Source organism: Salarias fasciatus, chromosome 12 (genome assembly GCF_902148845.1).
Source record: "Salarias fasciatus chromosome 12, fSalaFa1.1, whole genome shotgun sequence".
NCBI classification, from domain to species: domain Eukaryota; kingdom Metazoa; phylum Chordata; class Actinopteri; order Blenniiformes; family Blenniidae; genus Salarias; species Salarias fasciatus.
The window spans coordinates 6,048,011-6,057,895 of record NC_043756.1 but is presented as its reverse complement, the minus strand read 5'-3'; the positions used below and the strand labels follow the sequence as shown (position 1 = coordinate 6,057,895).

Below are 9,885 nucleotides of genomic sequence, written 5' to 3'. Positions count from 1 at the left end.
ATTCAAGAAGAAGAACAAGAAGACGTGAAAAGAAATTAAAACACTTGTGCCAATTTATTTGCAGGATTTCTTGGAAAAAAGTATTATAAATAATGCTTCTCCAAACTTATTTTTATAGCAGTATTTCAATGAAAGATGCAAATAATTTAAGTTCAAAACATCTTTATCGTAACTATTATTATTTGCATGTTAAGACATTTAATCAGCCATGGTGTTTGTTGATAAAAAACAGATATTTGATGTTTTCCATTGCACATTCAACACGGAGATAGTTTTCACGAAAAACTTTCATGTCACCTCCACCGATTGTCTTTATGTAGTCATTCTCTCTGAAACAGTGCAAATTGATTGCAAAACGTAATATGAGTTTGCAAAATCCCTTCATGGGACCAGCTTTCTTATCTCCCCTGTCTGCCTAGAAGCAACGTGTGCGGTTGTATTGAAGAGCAACACCCCCATCTGCTGCCCACCTGCTGTACTCCGTCCAGCGGCTTCTATTTCCATCTGCACCAGTTCATTCGGTTAAACGCGGTTTGACAGGTGAGGCCTTAAACCTGACACACGTCCGGCTTGGAGAAGCGCTGCACGCGCGCCGCCACTAGGTGGCGTCAGCGCGTCACCGCCGAACAGGTGACACACTCTGTTGCCATGGTGATGACGCTGGTGACTGCAAACAGCCGCACGTCCCCTAATATCCTCTACGTCCTCGTTTTAAAGTCATACGAGGTTAGTAAAATCCACTTAAGGTCGGTTACATTGCACTTTTTTTGGACGGTGATTGTGATTTTAATCCCTTCTTTGAAACAGTGAAGATCTCATCGGGATTGTGCGTTCTCAGGTCGATCATTTGCTCGTGGTTTCCCGTCATGCACCGCTTTATTTTGTCTAGTAGCTGTGGGAGATGAGAGGAAAGTGACACAGCCACCCTCCGCTCCGAGCCGACCGAGGCGAGCCCCCTCACCGCAGCATCCGCGGCATGCCCCGCAGCACGGATTAGAGCTCCCCGGCGCGGCCTGTCTGACTGCGGAGCGTCCATTTGCAACGTTTGATAACATATTTACGACGGGCTGCGTATTTTTAGCTGGTAAGGTAAGCTCCACGGCGGATAACGTGTGGCTGCGTTAGCTGTTCAGCTATGCTAGCATCAATACAAATCTCATACCTCCACGTAGTTAGCCCTTTATGGGTGGATTGATTCAATCTACAGTCAAATTCGAAAACCGTGCTTGTTAAAATTCACGTCAGCTCCACATCATCTTATTTTGCGGACATTAATACTCCATTTCCGAGAGGAATCCATTAAAACAAGTCGACATTTCAAAGCTTGAATCCCTTTTCATTGTTTTGTTTTGTATATATTTAATTATTTCTGTTGTTTCTCCATGTGAATTTCATTGTAAGCAGTTTAATCTCCTCCGTAACATTGAGTGCGCAGTCTTTACTTGGCAAAGGAGTTCAATCTTGAATGCCAAAATGATCAAAATAAGCTTCATGTTGTGAGAAAGTCTTCATATTTAAGCACCGTTTACTACTAGCGTTGAAGTGAGAGTTCCGCTTGGCACATTGAAGGCAGGGGCTGTTTACTGGAGCCAGCTTGCTCGCATTTCCTGAAAGTGGACAGCTCCTCCCTGGACGTAACAAGGACAGGCTTTGCTTTGTGATGACCCGAGGAGACGCGGCGATGGCATCCTAACATGACTCCACATCACACTACAACACGGGAGCTGTGCTGATCTGAAGGCAGGCCAACAGGCCCGAGGTTTGACGGGGTTTTGTTTTTTTATTTGTTATTATTTCACGATTATGAGTTGGAGTTCCGACTGATGTGCTGGCTGTTGTTGAGGCTCGGTCCGTGTCGTGTGGGGGAAGTTGGGGGTGTTTTGGCAGCCTGAGCAGGTCCCAGCAGCGGCTTCATGTCGGGTGCTGTCCGCAATGCAGGTGCTGAAATACTAAGTGTCGTTCAACAGTATCGAGCGTCCCTGTCTGCTAACGCGGAGCTCTCTACACTGTTGAGACCGCGGACTTTTTGTCATGCTTATACCGTTTAAATCTTCAACCATCCCTGTTTTTTTAATTAATATTTTGTTATTCTTATTAATATGTATCGTAATCCCCGTTGACGCTTTGAGTTCCCTGGAACATGAGCGACATGACTGATTTTTGTGTCATTTTCTTAACATTGACGCTATAAAGGAGTTTAAACAGGAGTTTACAGTGTGCCATGGAGGGATGAAGTGTTGCAGATGCAGCTTTCTTACAGGGAGTGACTGCTAAGCTGCTGTTGTGGCTCGGGATGGTAGCTACTTGCTAATGTTTCATGCTGCTGCAGTTCATTGATTATTTATATTCTCTGTATGAGGAAACACTAGTTGGTGTATTAGCACACAAGAGACAAGGACAGGACACACTGAAAGAAGCATCAGTGTCTGTCTTTCATTACTTTTACTGCCAGCCTTCGATTCAGCAAAGCCCTGTGGTCTAATCTTTTGTATCACAGTCTCCTCCATGTGATGGTATGAGCCATGCTGATATTGAAGTTGGCTGAGGTCATGTCTTTGCAAGTGGAAAGCTATTCTAGGAAAGAGCTTGGATGAGAGATATGCTTGCAGTGCAGAGTTTACCGGAAGGACTCCACATTACTCATCAATAATAGATTATCTCCTCAGCCTTTATGACACACCACTAGCTGTGTTTGTGATTACTAGGCTCTACTTGAGTTGTCACATGCCCCCCCCCCCCCCAATCCCCACCTTTAAGTCATGAGCAAAACAAAAATGGGGGAGCGTGTCCAGCCAGGTGTCAAGTGATATATTATTCATGTTAGTGAGCTGATGATGTAAGAGCAAGAAGCTGTGGGATGTTTTATTGAAGCGCACTTATGTATGCAGTAAGAGGCTTTCTCTGCACTCACGCAGGGAGTTTTGCAAGAATCAATGTGCTCCCAGCCCTTCGCCCAGTACGGCTCTGTGGAACAGGGCGGAGATGTTGGGACTGAGCGGTCTTTTCTCTGTCTTTGGTTCAGGACACCCAGTGAGGACAGGGCTAAGGACGGTGGGGCGAGGCAGGAAAGGAGGAGGCTTTCACAACGCTGGCTTGCCACTCCCAGTTTCATTGTAATGTCTGTCAATAAGCTCTGTGGCGTTTGTTTTTGTCATTATTGCTTTATTTGTGTGATTAATTTGTGCCGATGATGATTGGATCATTTGTTCAGAGAAGAAATTGTTGCCGTCTTAATGACGCATTTCCTCAGTTGGATTTTCAAAAATGTGGATTGAGTAAACACGTTTGCAAATAGATTAATTACATTTTACTTTTGATTTCCAGAATGTAAACTTTACAAAAGATTGAACAATTAATTGATACTTCTGCCCCCCCCCCCCCACCCCATCTTTCATTTTCTGTCAGTTCCTGAATCTTATTGTGTTTTAAAGGACTGAGAAGGTCATATTACAAATGTGTGACATAAGGAATCTCGTTTATGATTGGATGGCCATACTGAGGACGTCCACTGGGCTATCATAATCACAGTATGTGATAACAAAGGTTCATTTCACTGCTTTCTGGTAGTCTGCTGGTGGTGAGTATTAAATAAAAACCATAAACTTTAAGTTGTGTTCTGTAGTTTACCCAAACTCTAAACTGGTTGTTCAAAAAGTTAATTTATGTTTTCTTGAATCATTAATCTCTAATCTTTCAATTCTATCCCGATGAGAATGTTTTACTGGCAGAACCAGTGGATCAGAAGGGATGAATAACAAAAGCTATTTTAAAAACATCAGCTCAGTAATTGAAATGAGACTCTCTTGCTTGCATCTCACAAACAGTTTGAACAGATCAATCAAGAGTGAAATAAGAGCAAAGCTTGAAGGCAGGAGAAAAAACATGAAGACAATCTTCACCACAGGTCACTCCTCAGGGGAGATACTTGATCGATCAGTGGAAAAATGTAAACGGACTCATCGCTTGGCTTGTAAAGTGCCCTGTAACTATTGACTAGTCTGTTTCTTAGTGGTCTTCAAATTATTTGATTGCTTGGCTCCATCAGTCTTTAAAAAGTAGGAATCATCAGGAAAAAAAAAAATCTTGATGCAAGATTAGATTTAGTCTTTTTATGTTCAACAGTTTTCTGATTTGGTGCAACATAACCTGAAGTTAAAGCGTGATTCTCTTGAGGCAGCACAGCCTGAAAGAAGGGAATCTCAATATAAAACACATGCTGACCAAAGTATTTTCACTGCATGTGAAAATAGTTCATCTGATAGTTTGCAATGATAAATAGCTCAACCTCCGTTAATAATACACTCCAGCAACTGATGAAGGCAAAATTTAGTTCATGATTTCCCCCCGAAAAGCTGCTGTGTGTTTAGAGCCATTCAAGAGCTGTTAGCAGAGTTTTTCTTCCCGGGATGGACAGTTTGCTCTGTCATCTAAAGCTGAGTGTTGGCAGTCAGACAGAGCAAAGCTGGAGCCCGTCCCAAAACCCAGATGTTTGCAGGTGAAAGGCTGTGAAAACGTGGTCAGACTTCCTGATGAGTTGATTTTTGTGTCTTCGCTCTCTCTCACTCTCTCTCCTTTCTCTGCCTGTTCTCCTCGTCTGTCATCAACAGTCTGGAGGTTGCCAGTGTGTGTCCGAACATAATCCGCCATGGCGTCAGCAAATGTTACACTGGAAAATCAGCTGCACAGCGCACAGAAAAACCTGCTCTTCCTCCAGCAAGACCACGCCAACACGCTAAAGGGGCTTCACGCAGAGATCCGCAGATTACAGCAGCAATGCACAGGTGAGCCAGGTAGATGGCGTGTGGAAGAGCAGCACATTCATGAACTCCAGAAGGAAACCTCCAGAAAACACATGGAGCCCTTCAAAGTTATCACCGAATTCAATACGACAAGATGTACAATCAAAGGAGAGATTTGGGGAAAAAGTCAGCAAGATGCTAAACTAAACCTTTCAGGGAAAAAAAAAAAAGAAAAAGCAGTGACTTATGGGAAATGCACTTAAGCATTAATGGATACACCCAGTAGAACCTGTATTGATTTCACTCCCAGGAATAGATCTGCTCGCACAGGGAGGAATATACAAACGGCGTCCCAGAAAAACAGGACAGAGTGTGATTTAGCCCTGATTTCCTGTATCCTTTGCTAACCCGTTTTCTAAAGCTGACATATAACTCTCACTAATCCTATCAAATGAATACCCGGCCATATGGAAACCACCAACATGCTTTCCCTGGATGTGCTTTACCGCTCGCCAGCCAGTCAGTCACTGTTTGAGAGCTGTCCTGTTCCAACCCCATGCAGCACGCACATGTGAGCACCTCTCTTCTCTTTTTTTCACAGACCTGACATACGAGCTCACAGTGAGAAGCTCTGATCCCTCAGGTAAGCCTCTATTAACATACTGGGTGGGACACACGCACGTCAGGTTTACAACTGCTGCTCAGAGACTGTTGTCATCACATCACATCAGTATTCATTTCTTACAGGAAAGTATTTAGTGTTGCTGTTCTTCGACTTTTGCAGGTTTTTTTCATGTGGATTTATTCAGAATTAGCTTTTGTGACACGAGAAGTGAAATGAGATGCTGTGATGACTGAAAGCTTAATTTGCATCGCAACATTTACGTTCCTCCCTGTTCTGACAGAAGTGTTCTGTGTGGGCCACATTAAGGCAAAGACCTGAGAATAAAGATGAAATGTGGATAGTTTTTCAGGGAAAAAAAGTTTGATTGTTAATAAAGATAAAATGTTAAAAAATCCAAGCTAAATATTGAGGAAGAAGTCCGAATGTTAGGAGGAAAGTGAAAGATATAAACTCAGGAGTGAAAGTTATGGAGATAAAATGACAATTAATTGTTGGAGATGTTTGATGTTGACAAGGAAATAAGATCCAAATCCGATTTCTTAGATTTGAGTTTGAGTTTTTCTTGGAAAATTTAACTTGCTGATATCATCTTCACTGAAACTAAAATATAAACTAAAATGTAATAACCACTCATAGCTACAATAATCCACTGTTTATTTTTAATTCTGCAAGTCATGTTTATTTTTCTACATTTGAGGACTTTATTGAAGCGTTGTGTTTAAAATAATTATCTACACATTTAGCGCCTGAATTTACTAAGTTTAAACTTACGAAATGGCTGTACATTGTTTTAAAATTACTCTCAGTCATAAACAGTCATTTGGTTGAGAATCATGTATGAAAGGAATATAGGTGCTTGGTTAGGATGTTTTTAGAGGCTCGTAAGAAAGTAAAAACTATAAATTGATACATAAATGTGAACAGAACCACCTGCATTACAACTGTAGTTTGAGAAAATAGGAAGCTGGGTCAAGTGAGTTTGTGATTTAGATGATAACTGTACATTTTTTAATCAGGTCTCTAACCTCGAGTTAATGTGCGAAGGATAAAGTCAATATTTCAGATTCTGGCTTTTTAAAGATGAATTCTTAACATTTATACTTTATTTGAACAGCTGTTGAAAACATTTCCATCATTTCTGATATTTTCGTGAAAGAGAAGTCTTTCAATCATTTCATGTAGCTGTGAAAATGCAGAGCAGCACCTGAAGCAGACTGAGCGTCACTCTAGCAGAGCTTATAAATCAGCTTTCACCAAGGTCAGCGGACAGGCGTGAGAGCAGAGCACTTTGTGTTTCCTGCTAACAAAGTTCAAGTCAGGATGCAATGCACTGTGGGAGTCCCTGCTGCTCGTTAGAGCTCCCATTGCTCGTTGCCAACTGCCCATCCCCCCCCTCTTAAGAAAAACCATGACCGTGACAAAGAGTCACATCACTGGTGCAGTTCAGTCAGGGAGGCCCAAAGCAGGCCGAGTACAGTTTAATTTATTTACAGGCTGCCGATGACTTCACTGCCGCGTGCAACTGGAGAGCGCGGTACATGTCAGCGGGATCACCGCCATATGCTGCAGGCCGCCTGACCAGGCAGACCGAGATCAATACCGTTAAAGCCTCCAGTTCGAGCCACTATCATGTTAGAAAAGGACATCTCAGAGATTGGAGTGCCGGAAATGAGATTATCTGTCGCAGGACTAATGCAGCCTGCTCAGTGCAGCAGGGCTCAGCTGGGGTGAACATGCACCAGCGTCCCCCCCACTCCCATGCAATTCTCATCTTTTTAAGCATCTCTGGACTTGATAAGATAAGAGACAAATAATGTGAAACATTAAATCATCTCATATACAGGCTGCAGCGCCTCATGACTCTAAACAGGATAAAGAAAATGGATTGATGGCTGATGTTAGATGCACGTTTCTGTCCCGATGTGATCATGTGTAGGTTGTCGTTGGGTGGGGCTGAGCCCCCCCTCCCTCGGTGGAGGTCAGGCCAGAGCTGTGCCCTTCCTGTCTGCAATCACTGTAATGTGAGCCTGGAGCTCAGTGCCGGCTGTAGGTCTGTCTCCATACTGTCTCTGTCAGCTGAGAGGCTGCTGACAGTCAGCCAGCCACTAACCATTAGTCAGATTTCACAACGAAACGCAGATGAGGGATTATTTCCTTAATCTGGCTACACGTTCAGCCAGATGAACACCTGTTTTTTAGTAAAAGCCCGATCTCTTAATAAAGCAAGTAACCGTCAGTCCTACAGGACCGTCTCATCGTGTGTGATGAAACAAGTTCTGACATTCAGAAACAGTGTTTTTCTTACTACTTTCCATCCTTAAAGCAAGTGGGTGGCGATTAAAAGCCTGGTTGCTGTTGGAAGTTGTGCTGCTGTGCATCCACGGTTTGTTTGTTGTTTCCGCAGACAGCAGTGAGGTCCGATGCAAGGAGCTGCAGCGGAGATGCGAGGAGCTGGAGGCCCAGCTGAAGAAAAAGGAGGAGGAGAACACGGAGCTGCTCAGGGACCTGGAACAGAAGAACGCCATGATTTCCGTGCTGGAAAACACCATCAAAGAGAGGGAGAAGAAGTACCTGGAGGAGCTGAAGATGAAGAGCCACAAGCTGGCCGTCCTGTCCGGGGAGCTGGAGCAGAGAGCCAGCACCATCGCGTACCTCACCTCGCAGCTCCACGCCACCAAGAAGAAGCTGCTGGCGGGCAGTTCCTCCGAGGCCAGCCCCAACGTCAGCCCCGTCACCTCCTACAAGCCCACGCCCCCGCCGGCCAAGGACCGGCAGCCCGAGACGCCGCGCCGCCGCATGAAGAAGAGCCTCTCGCAGCCCCTCCACCCGGAGCTCACGGAGGTGTACCGCCTGGGGTCGGACGGCCGGCGGCTGGTCCTGCGGGAGGCGGTGGACGCCATGCCCGACCCCACGCCCTTCCTGCAGGCCGGCAGAGAGTCCCCCGAGCCGCAGGTGGTGCGCGAGCGGCCCGCCGTCATCCCCCCCATCGCCTCGGAGCGCTCCCCCGTCCCCCCGCTGGGCGCCACGGCCAGCCCCCGGCACAGCCCCGCCCGGGACCGGCAGTACAGGGCTCACGTGGGCGTGGCCCACCGCATCCCGCACGGCACCCCTCCCCTGGCCCCCCCGCAGGCCGAGCTGGAGACGCTGGCCGTGGACCAGGTGAACGAGGAGAAGGTGGTCCGCAAGCGCTCGGAGGCCGACAGGACAGTTTAACACTGTGAAGCTGATATGCACATCAACGCACACACGCACACACACACACACACACACACACACACACACACACACACACACACACACACACACACACACCTACTGTATACACACCGCACCGCAGGAGCAGGAAGGAGCCTGACCCACTGTGTAGCCTGCTTTTTACGCAACTCTGCAATATCCAGAAGTACGAACTCTGAATTTTGATCGCTGTATCTCATCTTCTGACTTTTGTTTTTCCTGACGTCCAGTAGAGGAGGACTACTGTGAAGCATGCCAAATGATTCTTATTTATATCCTAAAATAAGACCTTGTATTATACACATCTTTGACTTTTTGCTTGGACTCTCACTTCCTTCTGTCTTATGTGGTGCATTCAACAAATCCTCAGCCAAATACCTGCATCAGTGCCTGCTCAGCCGGCTCCAGCTGCGTAGTGTAGTCATGGCGAATAGTAACCTTCACACATCTCTCAGCCACCGTCTGGACATATCAACCAACTATTTAACGAGACGTCTGCAGCTTCGTAGGGTAGAGCTCAAATATTTCAACTAATACTCTTCGAATATCTCTCATCTGCTTGTGATATACTCTTACTGGAGGACTGAGCTGCAACATGTGCAATTGAAACTTGCTGTTAGTCGGGTGGAAGCTGTAGTTTCACCTTTTGTTTTTGCTGACGGGGAAGAACGACCGTGGTGTCTCTGTTGAAATGCAGTATGAAGTGAAAGTGGACGGGCGTGCTTTTATGTGTGTGTGTGAGAGCGAGAGAGAGAGGGAGAGAGGAAGGTGGTGTGTGTTCCTGAGACACAGTAAAAAGCCACTGAGATCTAAGTTCTGCTTTTAACAGTATCCGTTAATGTTATTTGTGATACAAGGGCATTTTTTTCAAAACACTGCTGTTCTATGACTTTGTGATATTATTAACTGTACTTTATACAGCTTATAAATTTGTAACATTTTTTTTTTATTATTATTTATTTAATATAGAAACACAACAACACCTCTGTTATTCACTGTAGTTATATTACCACCTACATTATGGGAATTAGAAGCACTGAATACCCGCTTTTCACGTTAAGACTACTTGTTCTTGGAATATACAAAACAATAAAGCAAATGATTTGTTTTTCTTTTGTTTGGTTTGTTTACTTGGCTCTTGAGTTTGAAGAATTGCTCCAAAACAAGCCAGTTTGTTCAAATGCTTGTGGAAATAAAGAATGGGGCCTGATCTTTTCACTCCATTCACAAAAATGAGTCATTATCGATCCCTCAAATTGACACTTCTTACTACAGCGTTAATCTTAT

The 9,885-nt window shown here is 44.8% G+C and overlaps 1 protein-coding gene across 4 annotated transcripts; it reads left to right on the top strand.

The window, feature by feature from the left end:
- Positions 1–876: 876 nt before the first annotated feature.
- Positions 877–8,708, top strand: ccdc92 (coiled-coil domain containing 92). 4 transcript variants are annotated; one of them, XM_030105707.1, is made up of 5 exons: positions 1,049–1,089; positions 4,608–4,781; positions 5,341–5,382; positions 7,769–8,598; positions 8,661–8,708. In XM_030105707.1, exons 2-4 carry the CDS (start codon positions 4,646–4,648, stop codon positions 8,575–8,577), a joined length of 987 nt encoding a protein of 328 aa, XP_029961567.1. In that variant the 5' UTR covers positions 1,049–1,089; positions 4,608–4,645; the 3' UTR covers positions 8,578–8,598; positions 8,661–8,708. The 4 variants fall into 4 exon arrangements, with proteins under 4 accessions (XP_029961566.1, XP_029961567.1, XP_029961565.1 ...); XM_030105706.1 differs by lacking the exon at positions 8,661–8,708 and having other exon boundaries at positions 877–1,084; positions 7,769–8,650; XM_030105705.1 differs by lacking the exon at positions 8,661–8,708 and having other exon boundaries at positions 7,769–8,650.
- The last annotated feature ends 1,177 nt before the right edge of the window (positions 8,709–9,885 follow it).

Coding starts and splice junctions, on each gene's coding strand:
- ccdc92 (XM_030105707.1), top strand. CDS start 4,646: ATGGCGTCAGCAAATGTTACACTGGAAAATCAGCTGCACAGCGCACAG. Junction 4,782..5,340: donor ATTACAGCAGCAATGCACAG/GTGAGCCAGGTA, acceptor TTTTTTTCACAG/ACCTGACATACGAGCTCACA. Junction 5,383..7,768: donor GAGAAGCTCTGATCCCTCAG/GTAAGCCTCTAT, acceptor TTGTTTCCGCAG/ACAGCAGTGAGGTCCGATGC.